The sequence below is a fragment of the Rutilus rutilus genome, assembly GCF_951802725.1.
Source record: "Rutilus rutilus genome assembly, chromosome: 12".
In the NCBI taxonomy this organism is placed as follows: domain Eukaryota; kingdom Metazoa; phylum Chordata; class Actinopteri; order Cypriniformes; family Leuciscidae; genus Rutilus; species Rutilus rutilus.
Window position 1 is genome coordinate 21,242,498 of NC_140217.1, and position 24,422 is coordinate 21,266,919.

A 24,422-nucleotide genomic window follows, 5' to 3' on the forward strand; every position below is an offset into this window, starting at 1 on the left:
AATCGTCCACCTGACAGCCATATTACACAAACATGCTATACAGACTTGTAAACCGGGTTGTATCTGTAATTCAAAACAGCTTCTTTATTTTGAAGTAGAAAGTTTTCTTTAGACCTTTCAGTGAACTTATGATATACAGTGCTATAGCATAGCTGGGAGAAAAAAAGTAAGCTCATTTATAAGGAAAAAGTCGCGCTGCAACCCTATCACGAAAATGCATCAGTGGACTGAGAAATCACTGTGTACTGAGATATTTCCATGTAAATATCTATCTATAATGCTACATTTTCCAGCACATTGCCTTTTATGCCTACATTTTTCTTAAAAGTGCTGTAAGCTAATATTTTTGGTGGAATACCACAAAATATCCCTACTACCTGACAGATATCACTGAAAAAGATGTCCAGAGGAATCAAATCTGTCTGTGACAGCCCTAGGCAATGAAAACAGCAAAAAAGTGGTCCGCACTTTTTTCCTCAGAAATATTGTATTTTCCGGAATTAAAGTTAAAATAAAAATTCTAGCATCGCTAATCTGTCATCGCAGCCCTCTCATTATAATGCAGCCAACAAAACAGAAGAAGTTACACAGCTTTGTACAGTATCTAAGGAAAACTGAAATGGTATGTGAAATATTTCGAAAAGCTGGAATCACTGAGGGTGATGACGGTAAATCGGATGACTCGGCAGAGGAGGACACGGTGGCTTCCTCCAGTCTAAGTGGGCAGTTCTTGGCCAGAATAAGCTGCCACGAAAAAAAAAAAATAATTCTGGCCTTGTGAGAGATGGGAGTTAGCAAACATCTCGAATCATTTACAGCACCTTCGGTCAACATTCAATTAGCAGAAGCATTGCCTTGATTTCCTTATGTATCACTTTGGTTACCTGAGAATCGCATGGAACCTCCTCTGGCGGACAGGGGTGGAGCCTGGAAAGCGTAGATGACATCACTCTCTGAGATACTCGTCATATCATCTTCATCAGAGAAAGAGCGCTGGAACCCGTTGGAGTTAATCTCTGTCAAAATCACCTATAAGAGAAAGAGAAATGTTTCAAATGGCCTTGCACACCATGAAATGGATTATTCTGAAAAATGAGCAACTTGGGTTTTAGTAAACAAAGAAGATAACTAGTATATAATGCAGTCATAGTCAGATTAGTATGGTAGTAACCTATTCTAAACCAACCATGCACATACTCATACACACTCATTACTGCCTCCCACCACAAGGGGGAGACACCATCTACAGTAGTATATTGTGTGGGAAGCCCTGCTAATACAAGGCTAAGTTTTTACAAAAAGCCACATAATACCTAATCTAAACTCTGTGGAACAGGCAAAATAAAAATCTGTTGCCTGAACTCATCATATAATATTCAGTGTTGAGATTTGTCTATAAAGCCTAAGGAGGCAGTGAGTAATCCTTTTTCCTGTAATCTCAGACAAAGGTTGCGCCCTATGCTGATGTTTCTGTCCTCTCACATTGTTTGAGGCGGCTTTGAAATAGCCATAGCATCCCATAAGCATCTCCATAGCATTTCTAACAGAGCTGAAGAGATGAACACACTACTGTATAAGAGATTAGAAATGGAGGTCTAAATGCTCTTACAGTATTGCAAATCTCTTGTATCACCTTGTAGTCTCTTTCCTTTAATATCATCTTGCATCTCCGATGGTTATCAACAGTAAAATGGCCTCAGATCCAAATAAATAAATAACATAACTCAGAAACAACAGGCAATGTAAGAAACACTAAGAGCTGGATAAGAGACCTTACAAATATTAAAGGAAGTAAATCTGCAGTAAGAGCATCTATTCCTTATCAGATACATAATGTCCTTATCTATCCAACAAAAATGTGCATAATTTGAATGCACTAAATTAGTCAGGAAGAAATGTTTGACTGATTGATTTGATTTTTATTAATTATTTTACTATTATCTGTATAATTGTGGTTTTCTATATTTTGATATGGCCATTTAAAATTGATTTATTACTTATCAAAACCTTGAAAAAGATTTCAGCAAACTAATCTAGATATTTTTATGATTAAAAAATGTACCTATACTGTTAAACTTTACTGTTATACTGTAAAACACACTAAATTACTATTGTATGTCAATTAATAAAATTGCTTTGCCATGGAATGTTAACATGCTCATAGCAAAATAATAGCATTAGTTGGTGTACATAAGTTATATACTTCTTAATCTGAGTGCATTATTGATATGGTGCACTAATTAGGGTCAAATTACATTCACCCCACAAGTATAGATGCGCGGTTGGCGGTTACAGCCGCGGACTCCGCGGATAAACCGCGGATCGGGCGGATGACGTGACGAAAAATAATATTTGAATTAAATTCGGGCGGGTGGCGGGCGGTTGAACCAAACAAATGAAAAATATTATGTATACACCAATCAGCGGATGGCGGGCGGGTGCGGTTTTGAAAATTGGTCAAAAACGTTGGTGCGGATGGATGGCGGACGGATGTTGAGTTTTGTGATGCGGTTGCGGATGAAATAATAGCCCATCCGCGCATCTCTACCCACAAGTACACTATATTGAATTGGGAATAGAGATTTCGGGCAAGTGAATAAGCATGATCAGACTGTACATCAATGGACAGCACAATATAAACTTTGGTCATGATTGACAGTACTGATCATTCGAGTCTGACATTTTCATTGACAAGTGAAACCCAAGCTAACCCTTGTGCTAATATTGCCAATGCTTGTCTTAGACAAGGAAATAAATAATCTTGATAGTCTAAAGTCTGTCATTTCTGGGCAAAAGAGGGAATTTGTGGACTGTTCATTATCCAGAGCAACCTAATGTTAATTTCCATACTACTACTACTACTACAAAAAAAAATAATTATTTAGTCAATGTGCATGTTGCTATTATTATACTAATAATCTAAATCACAAGCACATTATATGGTTAGTTCACCCCCAAGAAAAAAATATTTTAGTTATGTACCCTCATGTCATTCCAAACCCACAAGACCATCACATATGGTAAACGGAAGCTCAAATGTGCATGCTTGACGTGAGAATCAATGAGGTTTGTGTTCCAAACAAACACAAAAACAGGTTTGTGTAACATCACAGTAATCATCATGACATGTGGAATGTTGGACCCAACAAAAGCCAAAATCAAACGGTATGCACCAGGTTTCAGTAAGTGATGATGTGATTGCTTGTTCAAGGATTATAGAAATGATTACAACAGTGTCATTAAACATGTATCCTGAAGCACAATAACACCTTGAGCTCTGGCTGAGCAAGTCTGGGTAGTTTCCATTAACCAACAGATGGAGTGTTCAGAGGAGGCAGTTTAATGGCGTATGAATAGAGATACATGCGCTTGTTCGCTATTACTCTTCGCAAGCCTGGAATTTGTACACTGTAAAAAATTTCTAACCCTCCCAAATCAAAAATTTCAAGTGACCGATAACATCTACATTTTTCAATTGGCCCAAGTGAAATTCTGTAAATTATCAAATTAAATTTACAGATTTTCACTTGGGCCAATTGAAATATACAGAATTTCATTTGGGCCAATTGAAAAATTTAGATGTTATCGGTCACTTGAAATTTTTGATTTGGGAGGGTTAGAATTTTTTTACAGTGTATGCAAGATGAATTATTCTCTGGCAAGACTAAGGTAAGGTGTGTTTTTGCAGTGCAATACAATATTTTATTATGAACTAACGGGGTGAGAATAGAGGGTGAGAACACAATGGGGTGACAACACAATGTAGTTCAAGAATAGGATCAGATGAGAGAGAGAGAGAGAGAGAGAGAGAGAGAGAGAGAGAGAGAGAGAGAGAGAGAGAGAGAGAGAGAGAGAGAGAGAGAGAGAGAGAGAGAGAGAGAGAGAGAGAGAGAACAAATGTAAAACACCAGCAGATATGATAGACAGCAGGTTTCACCTGGTCTGAAGAGATCTTGCCCTCCTGTGCTACCATGGTCCTGAGTGTTGAGACAGACCCAAAGAGAGGCACAGCCAACCCTACTCTCAGAAACCGCTGACCTTCATTGTTGAACACCAGCGTCACATTCAGGGCCCTAAAAACACAGTAACATACATATTTAGCACATCATCTAATACAACTGTTCATGATGTCAATTTGTAGGCAAATTCAGCTAATTCACTATGGGTTCCTAGGGTTTTTTACCATAGCAGTTTTTCATTTATAAGAACAAATGGGAAATCTCTTCAAGTAATGGTAACCACAGACATTTTTGCAACATTAAAACTGCAACAAAATGTGTTTAAAGCTTTTAGTTGTCTTAAAAATGTTGCTAAATGGTTAACAAAAGGTTGTTATGGACATTAAAGGGATAGTTCACCCAAAAATGAAAAATATCCCATGATTTACTCACCCTCATCCTAGGTGTATATGACATTCTTCTTTCAGACGAATACAATCGGAGATATATAAAAAAATGTCCTGGCTCTTCCAAGCTTTATAATGGCAGTGAATGGCTGTAAGTCCATTAAAGTGCATCAATCCATGATACAAGTGCTCCACATGGCTCTGGGGGTTAATAAAGGCCTTCTGAAGTGAAGCAATGTGTTCGTTTAAGAAAACGGCCTACACAAGTTTACTTAAGCCAATAGAGTAACACTTGATGTATGACGTAGGATGTAGGAGTAGCGTAAGCTTTGATGCCTCTCACAGTTCAAACAAACTGGGCTGGGGAACAAACTCAAGCTCCTCCAACATTTCTCTTTAAAAATTCTCATTTTAGACTTCTAATTCGTGACTGGTATTTTGTTTTGCTCTATCCTCTGCGCTTCCACGTTCGCCATTACATTGTACGTCAGGTCAAGGGTTAGTCTTTCGCTGTAAATCGGTGCGTATGGCCGTCTGCCGTAAGCTAGTTATTTTAGTAGATAAAGTTTAAATATGGATATTTTTCTAACACGAACGCATCGCTTCACTTCAGAAGGCCTTTATTAACCCCCCAGAGCCGTGTGGAGCACTTTTATGATGGATGGATGCACTTTGATGGACTTCAAAACAGAAACGGCCATTCACTGCCATTATAAAGCTTGGAAGAGCCAGGACATTTTTTGATATAACTCCAATTGTATTTGTCTGAAAGAAGTATGTCATATACACCTAGGATGGCTTGAGGGTGAGTAAATCATAGGGTAATTTTCATTTTTGGGAAACCTATCCCTTTAAAGGGATACTCCACTTTTTTCGGAAATATGCTCATTTTACAACTCCCCCAGAGTTAAACAGATGAGTTTTACCGTTTTAGAATCCATTCAGCCGAACTCCGGGTCTGACGGTACCACTTTTAGCATAGCTTAGCATAGATCATTGATTCTGATGAGTCCAGTAGCATTTCTTTCAAAATGACCAAAGAGTTTCAATATTTTTCCTATTTAAAACTTGACTCTTCTGTAGTTAAACCGTGTACTAAGATCGACGGAAAATGAAAAGTTGCGATTTTCTAAGCCTATATGGCTAGGAACTACTCTCATTCCAGCGTAATAATCAAGGAACTGTGTGGCTGTACCATGAGTGCAGCAGGCGTAATGATATGACGCAGCGCCTGAAAATAGTCCCCAGCTCACTGTAAAAAATTTGTAACACTCCCAAATCAAAAATTTCAATTGACCGATAACATCTACATTTTTCAATTGGCCCAAGTGAAATTCTGTAAATTCTAAAATTAAATGTACAGATTTTCACTTGGGCCAATTGAAAAATTTAGATGTTATCGGTCAATTGAAATTTTTGATTTGGGAGTGTTACAAATTTTTTACAGTGCTCGGTAACTTCTTCCAACGTGACCGGGACTAAGTTTGTCTAACCTATTAGACCTATTTTCAGGCGCTGCGTCATATCACTACGCCTGCTGCACTCATGGTACAGCCGCACAGTTCCTTGATTATTACGCTGGAATGAGAGTAGTTCCTAGTCATATAGGCTTAGAAAATCGCAACTTTTCATTTTCCGTCGATCTTAGTACACGGTTTAACTACAGAAGAGTCAAGTTTTAAATAGGAAAAATATTGAAACTCTTTGGTCATTTTGAAAGAAATGCTACTGGACTCATCAGAATCAATGATCTGTGCTAAGCTATGCTAAAAGTGGTACCGTCAGACCCGGAGTTCGGCTGAATGGATTCTAAAACGGTAAAACTCAACTGTTTAACTCTGGGGGAGATGTAAAATGAGCATATTTCCGAAAAAAGTGGAGTATCCCTTTAAACTCTATCACACCGAGCAGGAAAACTCATCTACTCACTAGTAAGCTTTTTTTTTTATTACAGCCGTTTATAATCACACTCTTGCAAATTATTCTAACTCAAATTTTCAGGGAAAATGTTTTTAAATAAAAACTGAAGGAGTTGTTGGAAGCTTAATGGAGCTTTTTTTTTGTCCATACAAAGGAAGTAAATGAAACATACTTTTTATTTTTGAGTGGACTATCCCTTTAACCATGGTTAAAAACCAGTGTAACACAAGCCGCGTTTCCATTACCTTTCAAATTACACAAAATTAAAATTGTGAATTTAAAATACGCCAATGAAAACACGTTAATTTCGCAAAAACGTAACGTTTTTCACAATATATATCGCAATATATATATTTGCCACATTCAGGGCTACAGTCTGAGTGAGTGTAGATATGTCTGGTTGTGTGTGTAGATGTTGTGAAGGTTGATTTAAACCAGCACGTGTCTCTAACACTGCCACATACACACAGCTTGTGGGTGCAGAGCACATTAGGGTTGGGAGCTGATCTGTTTCCTGCTGTATTTGTTTGGCTTGAAATTGCCCCATACAAGCCAGTTGCACAGCAGCTGATATTCACTGCAGCTGCAGTTGTGGACATTATGGCTCTGGAGACTTGGGTGGACTTTTAGATGCCTCTCTCTGCTGCATTATTGAAAGCTGTATGTGAAATGCTGGACCCAACAAAAGCACTCCGTCGTAAAAAACTACACTCTCACTTGAGTGAACCAGTGAGAAGTCAACCGAAGCCTTTTAGATTTTATCTCAGAGTCTGAATCATGTGACAGGGTTTTATTTATGTGGACTGTCAATCAAACTTAGCTTATTTTGTGTTTTCAGAGTGTATCTGGGTGTGGTAAATCGCAGGTTGGATGTGTTGCCTCTTGCAAAGACATATTTGTGCATTATTACTTGAAAAGTACAGTCTGACTACAGCGTACCAAATATCTGCACAGACACCAACTAGAGTTAATCACATTGATGTTAAAAATGAAAGCACTAATTGGGTAAGTCTGAAAAAAAGAAGAAGACCATTTCACCCCCATATTTTGCATTGACTTCATAATGCATTGCAACCACAAATGACACATTGTGCAACCATGCCATTCCATACAACTTTAATGTGTTAACAGTTTTTTTGACCACTCTTTTAATATAATGATTTTGCAACATGGGCTCATTGAAAAAACATGACTCCAAAAGAATGACTAAACAGACCCCATACAAACAATTCACTGCAGTTTTCAGCTGAAATGAACACTAGTGGCAGTAATACAACTTTTCACACAAATTATGATCACAGAAGCAGATTATTGATTAATAGAGATTTTTTTTTTGTGCATTTCCTTGCCCAATACTATGTTATGACTTTTTACCATAGTGCATGATTTGTAAACTAATACATTTGCATCACATAACCAACTCCAAATGTATAGACTTTTCTGACATATTAAACTTGCTTGGTACAGTAGCTCATCTGGTACAACACTGCACTTGCCATGCGGAGTGCTCGGGTGTGAGTACTGTAACACACGTCACAATGAAAGAACTTAAAGATATGTAGAAACAAGCTAAATGTCACGGCTGCTTCAGGAATACATTTTTATCTCACGTTTGATTTTCTTAACATCAGTTTTGTATGTTATTTTCAAACGCGATAAAATAAATAGAGCATTAAACCTTTTAGCGCCACTCACCGGACATTTTGTTCCCAAACCGCCAATAAAACATTAAGCATCGCAAAAAACAATAAAACATTGCCAGATTCATGTTCATCTATTTCGGGTAAAACTAAAAGTTCCTTTAGCACCATTTATTGGACATTTTACTGTGAAATTGTCAAAATAAAATTCAAGAAGCAATGTAATATCATTTGATAGAAATGTCGCCAGTTTACATTTTTGGGTGAACTAATCCTTTCAATTGTGAAGTATATTAGTAAAATATAACATATCATAACACAATTGGTTGTACAAATTTAAATTGAATTTACGGAAATGTAATGTAATGAAATTCATGTACAGATAGTATTACAGTAATACGAATTTTTTTATTTTTTTATTTTTTACAAAAAATGAGAATGATTTCTTTTATACATGTATTTCTTGAAAGTTTAGATGAGATTCGCCCACCAGCTCAAAGAAAGAACGTTTTTTTCTATTTGATCTCTCTGACTAGAGGCACTTGGGCACTGTAGGTTGTGCAGGCTAACCTGATTGGCTCCCTAAAGTCTTGCCCAGGAGTTCAGCTCACATGTAAGCAGTGCTGGCCTGCTGACAGAAGTGTTTCTGTCTATCCATGGCATGTGTCTAATGTAATTTGTAGTCTTCATATTAATTCATAACAATAAGTATGGTAGGTTTTAGCACTAAAACTCTCGTTGAAATTTACAGAAGACCTTCCAATTTGGCCCCCTAAGTTCTCAGTGAGGCTAGATATGCAATTTTCACTTTAATGAATGTGATTCAGAAATGCTGGGAAATCTGAGTGTTAAGGACAGTAGGTACAAGACTTCATGATGAGCCGTAGTTCTCTCCATATATTTCTCGCGTTCTATTATCGGTCTGTCTGACAGGTTGACAGTCTCACAGAAGAGATTTTGCTGACTGGCAGTTTTTGAGATTTAAGAAAATTGAGACAATGTTCTGGTAAGAGCTGTTCACTTGGTCATTCATCACATGAAGAATTTCAGGGTGGCTAAGGACACAAACACACTGAAACTAGCAAAGATACACACATACACACAAACACGTATACAGACATAAACATACATATAGCATTCAGACATGAGTCCTAATAGATTACAAAGAGATAAAGACAGAAGGCACAGTAACATACCTGGTTTGTCGTAGTGGGATTGGAAGTGAAATACACAGGAAAGGGTCGAAGGTGTTGCTCTGTTTAAGGCAATGAGGGCACGTCAGTGATGACCTGAAACGTAGAAATGACCATGAGACATTTAATAATTTTTTCTTTAAAACACTCACAACCATAATAATCAATAATAATAATAGTATGAATTTTGATTTGCTTGATTTTATGTGTAGCTTTGTGCAGTTTAAAATTTCAAAACCCATTCATTTATCTATGCCCATGCAATTTTGGTCATATAGTTTGTCTTTAGTACGATGTCTCATAATTTGACTTAAAACCTTTATGTGAAGGCTTAGGCCAACTCAGTGAAAAGCACTCAATATGTTTTAACTATAGAGTATATATTTAATGTTACAAAAGGCTTCCCTGTGGTTTTTATTGTCCTGTATTATATGTGCCACATTCAGGGCTTGACATTAACTTTTTTGCTCACTAGCCACTGTGGCTAGTTGTTTCCTAAAGTTACTAGCCACTTAGAATATTCACTGGCCACAAAACTGCCATATAGATACATTTAATATTGTCTCATAATTTGGCAGCAGGTATATTAGGCTGTTGTCACTTTAGGACCTGACTCACAGACCCATTATACTGTTACACATGTGTTTTCTTTCTCAACTGTTAACGTTTACTTAAAACATAACACTGTGTTTAAGTGAACTAGTGCAAAATGCCCGTGCAAAATCAGTTTTTGTGTGTGTTTTTAGTAATTGTTGGTTTGGTGTGATTGAGTGCTCATTGTTACAATTACACAGCAAAAGTTCAGTGACATTTTTATTTGTGCATGGTAGAAAGCACACAGTGAACTCAGAGAAAACGCTATGCTTGAGCAAATAGTTTGTGAAAAGGCAACTACAAATGATGCCCGTGAAAGAGACTGTGAACGCACTGAAAAGGATCTGTTTAGTTGGTGAATAGCATAGGCTACTATTACACAGTAGCGATAAAAGCGCAGCAGAATGAAATATAATATTCAGAAGTAAACAGCATAGCTGACTTACAGATTCAGTTAACATCCACAAATGAATAAGCACGTCGCGATTCAGGGAGCAGTGCAAAGTGCCCGTGCAAAATCAGTTTTTGTGTGTGTTTTTAGTAATTGTTGGTTTCTTGGTAAAGAAAACACATTTTTACTCAAATTAATCAAAATGTATTTATCACGTTCTGGAACCAAACTATAATATTCAGAAGTAAACAGTGTAGCTGACAGATTCCCGTGCAAAATCAGTTCTTGTGTGTGTTTTTAGTAATTGTTGGTTTGGTGTGTGCTCACTGTTACAATTACACAGCAAAAGTTCAGTGACATTTTTATTTGTGCATGGTAGAAAGCACACAGTGAACTATGAGAAAACGCTATTTTTGAGCAAACAGTTTGTGAATAGGCAACTACAAATGATGCCCGTGAAAGAGACTGTGAACGCATTGAATAGGATTATTTTTAGTTGGTGAATAGCATAGGCTACTATTACACAGTAGCGATAACGTTAAGCGCACCAGAATGAAATATAATATTCAGAAGTAAACAGCATAGCTGACTTATAGATTAAGTTTACATCCACAAATGAATAAGCACGTCGCAAGCACGTCGCGATTCAGGGAGCAGTGCAAAGTGCCCGTGCAAAATCAGTTTTTGTGAGCTGATCGCCGTCAAAAAAGTTCAGGAGATATTTCTTAGTGATGGCTGATTTCGATTTCAACAGTTTCAATATGATAGCATTTTGAAGAAAAAAGTGTCATGAATTTATTGCATTTTTGGGGAAAAATAATCCGTTTTTATAATAAATCTTTGAAAATCCAAATCTGGATTTGAATTTTTTATGATATTATAACCTAAAGATGCTATGTGAAAGTTTGAAACAGAAAATAGTGGTTTTCATCTTGCCACTTTCTTGGTAAAGAAAACACATTTTTACTCAAATTTATCAAAATCGATTTATCACGTTTTGGAACCAAACTATAATATTCAGAAGTAAACAGTGTAGCTGACAGATTGTCAGAATGTTTATTTTTAAACCAAACCTTCTCGGGGCTTCTTTGACCGATACAACTCTCTAGTGTCAGAATGTTTATTTTTAAACCACAACCTTTTAAAAATGATATATTTAACGATATCTTTTGCATTTCTCATCCAAACAACGTCAAACTTGGCACTGCACTTACTCGTGCCCGTGGCAAGACACCTGTCGAATTTGAAATCCATCGGACCAACGGTTCGAGAGATATGTGGTTAACACACACACACACACACAGACAGACAGACAGACAGACGGACATACAGACAGACAGACGTTTCTGTAATTTATAGATAGATAGATACTCCCCAAGACCGGCATTTTGACATTATTTTGTGTACACGTATTTGACTGTTTAAGTGCAATAAGCAGTGAAAAAGAACTGAATTTAGTACTTAGAGGTGGCTTTCTGTGTGCGCACAGTGGGTGTGAGCACGAAATCTGCGGGAATGAGTAAAAGTATGAGCAATACGCACAATGCCACATCGAAATTCAAGCCCCGTAATACAAACAATATTCGTCCGGAGCAAATGAAACGAGTGAGTGAGGGGAGGCGGGTTTGTGTGTCAACTCGCTGTCGGAGAGATGAGAGAGCGAAGAGCACAGCTGGTATCGTGTATCTATTCTGGGGAAAATGAGTATAGGAAGTGATTCAGATATTTCGATATGTATCGAAAAATAGATATTTTTGACAACTCTACACTGCACTTAGTGTATTATTTCAGATGCCTTTTTAAAAGACTATATATATGCTGTATATTATTATTATTATTATATAAAACTGTTTTGTACATAAAATTCAACCTGCCAAAGGTAGTAGGAGTAGTAGGAGTGACTGTGTTACACGCCACCCACATTTGGCGGGTGTTAATGTCAAGCCCTGGCCACATTCCTTTAATCCTAAAACTACAATATTTTGATCAAATCCCCTGACAATTTAGCTGTTCAGGCTGCTGCATTCCAAAAACTCATTAATCTTTCTAAATCGCTATTATTGTCTTTCATTCCAGTGGAGAAAGAAAAAAAAAAAACGTATACATTCTCCCAAAAAGGATAGTAAATATATTTGTTTTCTTTTAAAGGGCAGTCACACTACACTTTTCATTCCAGTGACTCCTATTAATACCGGTACGCATGTTAATGATGGGAAAATCGACAAGAAATATCGGCATGTTCGCAAGATCAAAAATGCATCTTGTGTTACTGGACAACAATACAAAAATACAGATTTTTGTCTGAAGAGTGGACAACACGTGAACATGTCTATACTCTGAGCCCGATATAGAGCTTCCCCTCATGACTCAACAGCTGAACACTGGAAATGCATTTGGGTTCTGCAGGTGCAATGTGTTCACCTGTAGTGCAGACCACAGCTCGAAAACCAGCAGAGATGGGCACATGTTCTCACATTCACTGAGATAGAAAGCTTTGGAAGGCATTGATTTCAGTATCTCAGCATAAAAAAAAAAAAAAAAAAAAGAGCACAGAGGGAATAATAAAAAATGAATGCAGAAGCAAAAAGGATAAAAGTGAGAAATAAAGATAGAAAAGACATCTTTAAGTGGAATAAATGAAAAAGAAAGTGAGGGAACAGTAGATGTAGAATGTGTCTGAGATTGCATCATTTTGGGGTCCAGTTGTCTATTGTGAACTCGGCAGAGCTGTCATATCAACCGGTGGAACCCCTCAAAATAGCAGCGCACTCCTACCACAGCCATATAGGCCGTGGGCCAAGTCTGTTTTTCTCCTTTAGTTTTCGATTTGATAGATCTCCTCCAGGGAACTGGTTAATTTTTTATAACTGGCTATAGAAATTGTTGTTGAGCACATTACTGCTTGTTTCCAACGTCAATTGTTGCACATTAGAAATATAATGTAGATATAATCTCGCTAGCTAACCACAAAATGTTAGCCGGAGTAAGAACCAATCAAAGCTCGTGTTGTTACCTTGTCAACTTGAGTTGGCCAATCACGTCATTATTTGAACCGGTGCGGCGGTGCCCGAAGACCCGGATGTGACCTGAAGTCGCGGGCGCGGCGGCCGGTCAGTGGCGAGTTCTCCGTTGGACATAATTTTTGGCTACAGCGTATGGCTGCACCACACATCGTGGAAACGGTAGGTAACTGATAAAGTTAAGATTTAAAGTTTTTTCCATCGTTCAGCCCCTTCCGTGTAACGTTAGACTAGCTGAATGAATTAATCTTATTTGAAGTAAAGCTTATGTACTGCGACAGTGTTTCCCAAACTTCTCCAGGAGTAAGTTACACGTTGTCATGCCTGTTTTAGACATCTCCCTGCTCCAACACAGATGATTTAAACAGCTTCCGGAGTTCATAATGAGTTGACAGTTTGAATCAGCTATGTTGGGGCAGGGAGAGATCTAAAACACACACAGTCATATAGTTAGCTTACGTTATCTCCTGTTTCCTGTCTAATCGCACATTGTATTATGTATATTTTGCATGCGTTTCCTCTCCTGACGGTGGAGCCGACCTTAGAGTGGAGCTTTTTATATACAGTCTATGGAGTGGAGCCTACATCTGGAGGGCAGAAGGCAGACGCTCTTGGAACACCTCACTTGGGTGAAGTAGGCAACGTATTAACGGTATCTCCATGAGGCAACGTCCAGGTGGGATTTGTTTTGTATAGTTGGCTAACGTTACAGTAAGGCAAACGTTAGATCAGGGGTTTTCAAAGTCTGAGACTGCGTGCCTTCAACCAAAGCCCCCCACCACCACATCTTTATTTTATTTGGTAAATTTCGCTCAATTCCTGGATGCCTATGGGATCATAATTATATTTTTTGATCCCATAGACACTAACCATTTTAGCCAAAATAGCCTAATATCACTGAAACTTCTTACTACACCATATAGTTATAAACAAAGGTCTGTCCTAAGGCATTTATTAGTTTCTGACTGATGGGGGTAAAACAGTTCCCAAAAACTACTGTATCTCTGAACTCTCACACATGTAGGCTATTCTGTGTGATCTCCTTTTGATAACTAATGCAATAAGTAATGTAATATTGTTTCACTTCCATTGATCCTCCCCTGAAACTGTTTGGAGCCCCCCTAGGGAGGCCCGTCTCACACTTTGAAAACCCCTGAGTTAGATTATCAACGGCTAACTAGGGCTATTTAGTGAATTAACAACACCACACAAAAAAATGAAACTTGAACCAGATTAACTTTATAAGTGTCATGTTATTTAAACATGCACTTAGGCCATGGCTGCACTCTCACAATGTTGTGTGTTGCGTCCTTAGACAGCATTGGAGCAGTTCCTACATAGATACATGTCTGTGCATGGTAGCTGGTGCTTTCTACTGGTAGGAGATGGGAGGCTCTTTTTGGGAGGCTTGGGCCATCTGATGCAGAACGCAAAACCCGAACCTTGGATGCAGTGTCATCACTGACTTCCTCTGGCAGCAGTTGGGCTTTATCTACATGGTTATGGGACACCAGGTAGGGGACAGAACAAAGGGGACAAAGAATGTGTTTATCCAAGTTTGTTACTTTTAATCTAGTAATCTCACTGTTTAGATATGGAAGAATACCATGTAATGTCTTTGTTTCAAATAAAACATTCTTAAAAAAAACAATGACTTTTGTGTTCAATTCATTGTCAACCTTACACTATTCACTGTAATCTTATATTTAATCTATGCTTTTTGCCCTTGTTAAATGTCCAGCTTTTCAATACAAATTTTAAGATACAAAGTGTTAAAATATACATTAATTAAAAATCACATTGTGTAATTAAGATTAAGATTCACTGGTATTGTGAGGTTTATTTAACATACATTTTTAAACTAACTACAATACACACATATTTGTTGCCTTTGGCTTGCTCAGTTGGGGATATTTTGGGAATATTTAATTTAATTTTATCAATCAATAAATTTCACTAGAAACAAACCTTGTATTATTTTAATTTAATACTGTGAAGCTGCTTTGATACAATTTGTATTGTGAAAAGCGCTATACAAATATACTTGACTTAACATAATAGCCTACATGATGCACCAATACACAATTATCTTAATAGAGAATTAGTAGAATTGATGGATTTGATGCATAACTTCAGTATCTGTGGCTGCCTTTTCTCTCCTACATGCTCTTGCAATGTGATCTTTATTAGTGAAGAGCATGTAGCATTCCCTATGGAAGCCCACATTAACTGGCACATCTTGGTCTTTCCAGGTTTCTGTTAAATTAAATGTTGCTATGGCTTTCAGCTATTAAACTCTCAGCAGTGTTGAGGTTAACCCATTTCTGGGCACACTGAACAAATGATGCACAAGTTGGGCATCATTTGTTCAGTGTGCCCAGAAATGGGTTATGTGTGCCCAGAAATGTAACCTTATGGGAGAAAATAAGGTTATTGGGCTTTTTGCCTTAGAAGCAACATGTGCACTTCATATTGTGGCATACCGGCTGTCAATCACGTCCCGCCTTGTTATGCGGTCTATGTAAATAAATTAGGTGACAAAAGCCCACCCACGGGTGATCAATAACGTTAGAGTCTTCTGACGGTAAGTGCACAATGTATAGTATACAGCTCGTGTAGACAAAAAGTATATAAAGCCTATTTTAATAGGATTTCGTTATCAAGAGAGCAACGTTACGATATCAACTATGCTGGTTGTCATGGAGACGTGACAGGTTGTCAAGGAGACGGGTGATTTGTTTACGTTTTCTGACGCTACGATTTAGTAGTCCTACAAATTTGCCCGTTTAAAAATTTAAGAGTTTAGATCGATATCTTCATCAAATGTGCACACATCAACGTTGGAAACAATGCTTACACTACTTAAAAGAATTTTTACATGCCACCTGTAAACAAATTACTTAGTTCCTTGGCAGGGATCAGTGAAATTCACAATTTCGGGGTCCGGCCCACGGCCTAATAGTTAACAGATGTGTTTTGCATTGCCCACACAAACAAATGATGCACTTGTTAGAGAGAAAGTGTGTATGGGGAGTTAGTGTGAAGATAAATGAAGAGCTGTGAAAATAACAGCATGTGACCATCATATCAGCAACAGCAATGATTTTAATTGGCTGCGAAGTAACTGTGCACATCCAGTAGACAAAAATCAAATGGTCAAAAATATTTTTTTTGTGGCTTATACTATGTGGTTTAGAGCCATGGCAGAATCAACTCTGTACTCGTCTGTAGTGGGACAGGAATCATACCCTACCATGGTATTTAACAAAATGAAGTTTAATTTCCAAAATGTAAAAATAAAACCATCCATGTTCTGACATTAGACATCATTGCAAAAAACAACATTCCTCACCAATGCGCCATTCTAGAGGACACATTCAATAGCATGGTGGGAATACAAGCAAATAATATTTTTGCATTTTTTTAATTTGACAAAAGTTGGCTGCATTTGTAAAGCTTATAGCCATTTAACTCAGTTGCCTTAGAATATGTTTTTCTTTATTGTATGAGATCAATTCATTAATAACTATAAACCAGAATTGTATCACAAATATATTTATTTTAAATGTAAATTAATGTTTATATAGTATTGAAATCAGTTTTTTTTTTTTTTTTTTGCAACGTGGTTAGATATAACTTTTTCAGGCCCTATTTTTGTACCCTATAGAATCACACCATAAGTTAAGGTGCCTCTTTTCCCATGCCATACTTGTGTTGTTAAGCTGCAGTAAATCACAGTGCCACTTAAAAGCACGTCCATTGAGAAAACTGGCTTTGAACTAGTCTGATGGGCATGTCAGAAGAGCATTGGTTTGTTGGGCTAAGGAGGAGTGAATAGACCGTATCTCTGTTTTACACTTTCCTCAAAGTCTTGAGTCAAATTGGTCTGTAATGTTAATTCAGTGAATTTCATTCTTATATAGATTTATTGTAGTCATGCCCTGTTCTACGGGGGGGTGCTAAATGTATCTATTTACAACGTGTTTTTGCAGCGGTGAGCAAAGTAGCCAATCACATACAACGTTGTTGATCTCTTGAACGCAATCAGACCAATCAGATGTGTTTAAGGGCAGGTATAATATGACATGTTAAAATAGTAACGCATTAAAGCAATGTAAAGGCAGACTAATAGATTAATAAAAAAATATTTGTAGCAAAATATTTTTGAAATTCTATTCCAGTTATTGGTAAAAGTGATGACTTGTAAACAATCTTAAATGTCTCACTGTACACTGCCCTTCTATAGGGGGGGGCGGAGCCGTTGCTTAGCCAAAACAAAGACTATAGATCATAGAAAGACGGCTACCTCCTATTACTTATGAATGGGAGAAACTGCAACGCGCAATATGGCGGAATACGTCCCACCTTCTAAGTAAAAGAGCCAATTGCTGATTGGTAAAGTCATTGCGTCACTGCAGCTGCCATTAGAAGCTCCAGTTCCAACAGAAACCTGAGAGTTGGGCTTATGACTGCAAATGCGCATTGGCTCATCTAGCCTGAAAAATTCACTTTTTTAACGCTATTTGAGCATAAGAAACAATAGTTCATGTCAGATTTTGTGATATGTTATTTAATTGTGAGTTCGCCAAGCAGTTTTTGAGATTTCAGGATTCCCCCAGATGGGACTTTGTCTTGGATGCCCGAAATAGCTGCCCGGAGGCATTGCAAATATGGCCGCCGAGTGAATAGACTTTCCTTAAAGGGATTTTGGCCTACATCTGCACTTTACTAGAGCACCCTCAGTGATTTAATTCTGGACCGGGCCTGAATGTTGTGTAATTTGATCGTTATCCATTTTAATTGGATGTGAAAGGGCGACAAGTACATTCATTTAAAATGTCTGTTTTATACGCATTCAGTTGCCTTCACTCAATCTGCAGTGAAGGGCCTTGGCAGCCATGAACTCAGTACCAGTCAACAGCAGAGCAGGTGGAACTGTTTTGTCCCCAAACAATATACGACCTCAGTCCAGGACATGCAGTTCTTTTCAACAAAAAAAAAAAGAGTCTTACTCGGTTTATTCACTTTTATCACCAGGGAGATAAACATATATTCTATGAAAAAAAGCAACAACAAAAAAAGCAGTCAAAACAATCCAAAGTGAGCAAAATGAGACCATGCCTAAGGAAACGCAAAGGCTGTTCCGAGTCTGAGATTATATTTAAAAACAACTCGGCGTCTAAATAAATCAACACAAGGTCCTCCAAACTCCTAGTCAATACTTTAGCAACATAAGGGGGGGGGATCTGTTTGCAATATTTTTGTGCAGTCCTATACATCAAGTCATCTAGCTGATATGTAGCTAAAATCTATTTTTAATATGGCAACCAAACTTAGATTTGTTATCAACACTGCAATCCTATTGCCAGTGAGACGGTAGATAACCATTTGTGCTTGTCTTTCCATTATCTACTGCAGCTGAAGCAGAACCTGATATACAACAGTGGCCAAAAGTCATGTCCGGAGGGGACATTTGCTTTTAATGACCCTTCAGGCTCGATTAAACAATCACAATATGAGGAGTATGATATATTGGCAAGAGGAATACACTAAATTTGGTTAAGGTATTAAAATGATATTTTTTGGGGGAAAAGAGGGAAATCTCCATATTATGGAATATGGGTTTAATAGTATCATGCAAAAACAATGCATATAAAACAAAAAGCTCACAGGAAATAAAGCATACATTGTAATCAGTTAATAATATTTTGTTGGTTCTCCCTTGTTTTTGATTACAGCAGCCATTCTGCTGGTATTAACTCGCTAAACTTTGTGCATGTGTCATGCTTAACTTCTTTCCAATCCTCCTTAAGTTCTTCCCAAAGTTGAGCTTCATTGGATGCCCTGCATGACTTATCACAATTCAGGCATATAATTTCCCAAAGGTTTTCAATGGCTTTAAGGTCAGGGGACTGAGATTAGATTAGATTAGATTCAACTTTATTGTCATTACACAAGTACAGGTACAAGGCAACGAAATGCAGTTTAGGTCTAACCAGAAGTGCAATAGCAGCAAGTGCAGGATATACAGTGGTTCCATAAGTGCAGAACATGGATATGTACTGAATAAATATAGAGTTGAATACTATTATAAACAAAAATTTACAGATAGATTGTCCTATGAATATAATATACAGATAACTATTACTGTGAACAGAGTTTACAGCTAGATATGTACTGAATATAATATATACAGATGGCTATTACTATAAACAGAATGTTTACAGATAGATATGTACTGAATATAATATACAGATGGCTGTTACTATAAACAGAATTTTACAGATAGATATGTACTATGAATATATATACAGATGGCTGTTACTATAAACAGAATGTGAGCATAATATACAGATGGCTATTACTATAAACAGAATTTAACAAATAGATATATGTATAAGTTAGGCTAATGAGCAGTATAACAATGGATTTAAAGTAGTGCAAATAAAGAGGAGGCCACTTCTTAATGCTGAGAATAAATACTTATTGCGTGCAACTTTGTTGCATTTGTAAAGTGTTTGGGATTGTTATCATGTTGGAAAATACACATATGCTCTCCAAACAGATCCTCCATACTTGACAACATTGTGTTCAGTAGGATCTTCAAGTATTGGTCCATTTTCAAAATGCCAGCAACTTTGTATATCCTTCAAACACCTGCTGCAGACATGCGCCCACAATCCCATTATGTTTCCCCTGCCGTGCTTAATTGTGCCATGTATGCATTTGGTAGTAACTCTTTCCTCACTATTTACAGCATTTTCTGTCATTTATGAGACAACAATTCCCCGCCATTTTCTGGCAATCCCTGTTTTCACTGTTATACGGTAGGGGGCGCTATTATGCATATTCTGAAAGAGTACAGATTCTTCTGATCAAAACACAGATGAAGAAGAAGCAGAAACAAACCATAGAAGCATTGCTTATGCACATGTAAAATAATGTGATCATCAGAAACTGAACAAGATCATCCATAAATCAAAACTGTCTAATGTTACAGAAAGAAATGTCGATCCAGAAAGAGATATAGTGCTGTTTAAGCTTTGAGGGTGTTGATGGAAGCAATCTACTCCATGTTTTGATCATCATTCTAAATGATAAAAAAGTGCTTTTTTTTCCAACTTTATAAAAAAAGAAAGAAAAGAAACTGTCGTTGTTTTATCTATTTTTTATGAAACTTACCCACATTCAAGTGTTGATAAAAAGAATGCATGAAGCTAGAATATTTTTAATTAAATTAGAAATTAAATTAAATTAAAATACAAATCAAAATACACTATATTAAAATTCCTCGCACAAAGCTATCTTATGGATTCAGAAGACTTGGAATATAGTGCATGAGTTGTATGGAATACATTTATTTTAAAGAAGATGCTCTGTTTGTTCTTTTGATATATAGCATGTTCAGATATTCATTCAACAAAATATTCTGAGGGCCATGGACATTTTGTGAAAATGATCAAAAATGCTGGCGCTGGCTGGAAACTTCTTTTTTTAAAATGTTGGCGAGGAAAGAGTTAAAACACTCCAGTCGTTTCCTACGAACATACTTGAGACCATTTAATGCTAGGTTGTTAAATTTTGACTTGTTAGACTGCAGAACGTGGCTCCAATCTTCCATACTCAAATCCCTATGTTCTTTGGTTAATGTAGTTTTTTTTTAGTTTTTTTTTTAGTTGATAAAACTGATAAAAGGTACAGAATCTCTAAATCCAGTCTCTTGTAGCTGTTGGATTACAGTTCAAGATGAAATTGGAGGTTCCTCACAACTGCACGTCTCATAGGTCTTTAGAAGCTGTTTTCATCCTTCATTGCTTCATCCTTCTGTCAAAAGGGTTTCTGGTCTTCCTTGACCAGCCACAGCACTTTACATTCTGCATTGTATGGGGTTTCACTGTGCTTTGAAATAATTCTACGGACATTGTGACCATTTACATCCGGCACATGAGCAATATCCAAAACTGATTGACCAGATTTAGCCATTTTAACAATATCCTCCTTGGTCACAGAGGACAGGTCCTTCCATCTGGCCATTTTCACTAAAACCCACAAAATAACATCTAATGATATAGCTAATACCTCCCACACAGTGACTGAATTATAGGCTGGGAATGAGTGCAAGCTTGGTATGACCACTTGGCCAACAAAGACGTCCAAGCAATTTGGTGTGTTTCATTGCATCATGACAAATAACCCGATTGACACATTGTACATTAGTTTTACACTTCAGGCACAACTTCAAAACATGCATACAAACTAATTAATAAACCACTATTGTATATCAAAGTCTTATCTTGGCTTTTTTTTGTCTTATTACAATATTCAATATGGTTTTTATGTATCAGTTCTTAAACAAGTGTTTTGTTTTTTCAATCATTTTAACTAAACAGACATTGAAGTCAACAGTCAATTAGTTTCAAAATGTTGTTTACCAATAAATGAAGAGGAAGAATGCTATTAATACTGTTGTATTTGTATCATTTTATTTATATAATTATATTTGCAATTCTATTATTATATTTATATATAATTATATTATATTTTTTATACCAGTAATTGTATTTACCAGCATAATGTACATTGTACTAAAACATTTTAAACTGCCCCATGAGACAGTAAAGATTTGAGTGATCACGTGAAATACCACAATTTTGAATTTCAAAAAATGATTTACTGAAAATGGACAGTTAGAACTGATTCAGGCAAATGTTTCAAACTCAGACACATTTTTTAAACAATTTTTGCGATACAAGAGGCATTAATAATAGGCCTACTTCTGTTTTAAAACCCATACTCATGAGCTGCAAGACAAGAAGGAATGATCTTACTAATCATCTAATGATGCAGTCTTTATGAAACTTAGTGAAAATCATAATTAAAATCATACCAATATTCATGACACTGCTTGACTGTAAAATGGCAGCAAAATCATCACAAAATATTGTGAATATTCAATACACTGCCCTGCACTACCACAGCTCTAACATGGCACGAAAATATTATTACATCTACAGTAGTCTGAAACTTCTGCACTGTAAAGCCATCTTTATAATCAAAGTCACAAGAAATGCTTGTAGCTGCGGATAAACTCAGAATCCAGACTTTAATGACCACATCATGTTTTGTCTCCCTACATTTCAATATTATCAGAGATAAACCAATAGGCACTGTCAAATTGACAGACAGATTGACTTAATTAAACAAAAGCTGAAAGCAGATATCACAGCAGTGTTTGTGTGGCGAAGATATGAATAAACAAGCAGGGTGCAATCCGAAATGTAGTCATTCTGTTTTCAAAGTTAATGGCAACCAACCAACATAGTTAATGGAATTACAAAATGAAGAACTCACTGAGAAGCGGAAGCTTTTCTCGAGATTGAAGAAAATTGCTGAGTCCATCTCTACCTGGCTTTCTACTTGCTGAGGAGCTCTGGTAGTATAAATGTGAGTGGGCATGAAGCTGGGAAAAATTGGGATATTCATAAAGAGCGTTGAAGCTTTAGAATGTTTATCGAAGAAAAAAAAAACGAATTAAACCTACTCAAATAACTTGAAAACTTAACATTCAGCATTTGCATATTGCTCACATCTGCAGAAGCAGAAATGCCGTTGGCAAGAAGGTCTTTGTCACACCAGAAATAGGTTAAAATAATGCTTATATTCTCTATAGCAGAGTGTGTGATTTCATTGTGGATTACTTGATCATTTTCACTCTGCGGAAAGTTCCGGCGCAGATGTTTCAACAGCCCTGCAGCCTGAGAGAGACAGTGAATAGCATGAAGCCTGCTGTTTTCTAGAGAGCTCACACAACGTGTGCCGGATGAGCCCATTTCTATGAAGGGAGACAAAATCTCAGCCAAATTGCGGAACAGATGATTACCAGTCATTTTCTTCATTGACGGATGTCTGAAAAAACAGAATATTTCAAGAATCTACAAGAATTATAGGGTAAAAATATTACTAATTAGTATTCAACTAATCCATTGAACTTAATTTAACTAAATGAATAACTAATGATTAAAAAAAAAATTTAAATAAAAAATTTAATTGCAGTCAATTGCAGTTTAATTAATTGCATTAGATCACACAATTTTAAATTTTAAGTCGTCACCTTTATTTATGTAGCGCTTTTTACAATGCAGATTGTTTCAAAGCAGCTATATATATATATATATATATAGAAATTGATCAACACTGAACTTACTTAAGCTGGACAATGACACTATTTTCTTCTAGAGCTACTGTACAGCCAAAACAAACTGCATTATTTGTATTTGTTGCATTATTTTCCTGTTATCTCTGTAAAGCTGCTTTGAAACAATCTGCATTGTAAAAAGCGCTACATAAATAAAGGTGACGACTTAAAATTTAAAATTGTGTGATCTAATGCAATTAATTAAACTGCAATTGACTGCAATTAAATAGTTTGCATGAGCGGTGTTGATCAAATTGAAGGGACGCCACTCTGATCTGTTTGTAACCTTCATCAAATACTCAAAACACTAAAATTTGCAAAAAATAAATAAGAGAAAAAGACCATGAGCTCACATGTAGGGATGGGTACCAAAACCTGGCCGTTATCGGATCTGCTTTTGGTACTGGCGAAAATACATTTCCTATTGCTTTTTTGCTATTCGCAAACCAGAATAGAGATCTCTCTCATGCGAGTACAGGTATATATGGTAGCAGCCTTCTCAGATAACAATGACATATAATAAATCACATAATCGAGGTCACGCTGCATCGAGGCGTTTATCTCTGACACTGATCCAACAACATTTTGCTCATTGAAGTCATTGTTACATGTTCACGGGTTTTTTGTTCCTGTTTCGCTTCAACAGCTTGAAGGACATTTTCGCTATCTCCAATAATCAACAGACCAGAAGTCATTTATTTCCAAAAGAGATTTGAAGTTTGGTTGCACTGACACATTTAATCAAAACTATTAGTGCGAAGGAAAAATGATCAATACTTTTCCACTAAAACTTATGTTTTAAACACTATTTCTTTGGGCAATTGTGATTAGTTAGGATTTGAAGACATAAGGTGTGTCTCAATCAGCTCCCTAGCTTCCTAGGTCGTGAATTTGGCCACTGGTAAGGACAGTTGGCTCATTACACATTGGGACACTATTTCAGGCAACATGACAACATCCTCTTTGCTTAATTACATAAATAAATTATAAATGTTAGCTAGATTGTTCACTACCTGTCTAGCGATGTACGTTTATGCTGAAATATAATTAATGAATGGGTTGGATCTAAAAAAAAAACATCTATCGTATATCATTATATGTAGTGAGTTGGCTCACGTGATTGA

The 24,422-nt window shown here is 36.7% G+C and overlaps 2 protein-coding genes across 2 annotated transcripts in view; one reads left to right on the forward strand and one right to left on the reverse strand.

The window, feature by feature from the left end:
- Window positions 1-24,422, forward strand: part of stx8 (syntaxin 8) — a 614,579-nt gene that overhangs the window by 446,545 nt on the left and 143,612 nt on the right. The window lies entirely within an intron of this gene.
- usp43a (ubiquitin specific peptidase 43a) overlaps window positions 1-24,422 on the reverse strand; it is a 101,489-nt gene that overhangs the window by 30,995 nt on the left and 46,072 nt on the right. The window contains exons 4-6 of the mRNA XM_084426271.1: window positions 9,102-9,194; window positions 3,938-4,073; window positions 885-1,029 (exon numbers count right to left, since the gene is read on the reverse strand). Coding sequence (XP_084282397.1) covers window positions 885-1,029; window positions 3,938-4,073; window positions 9,102-9,194 — 374 coding nt within the window. The remainder of the gene's footprint in view (window positions 1-884; window positions 1,030-3,937; window positions 4,074-9,101; window positions 9,195-24,422) is intronic.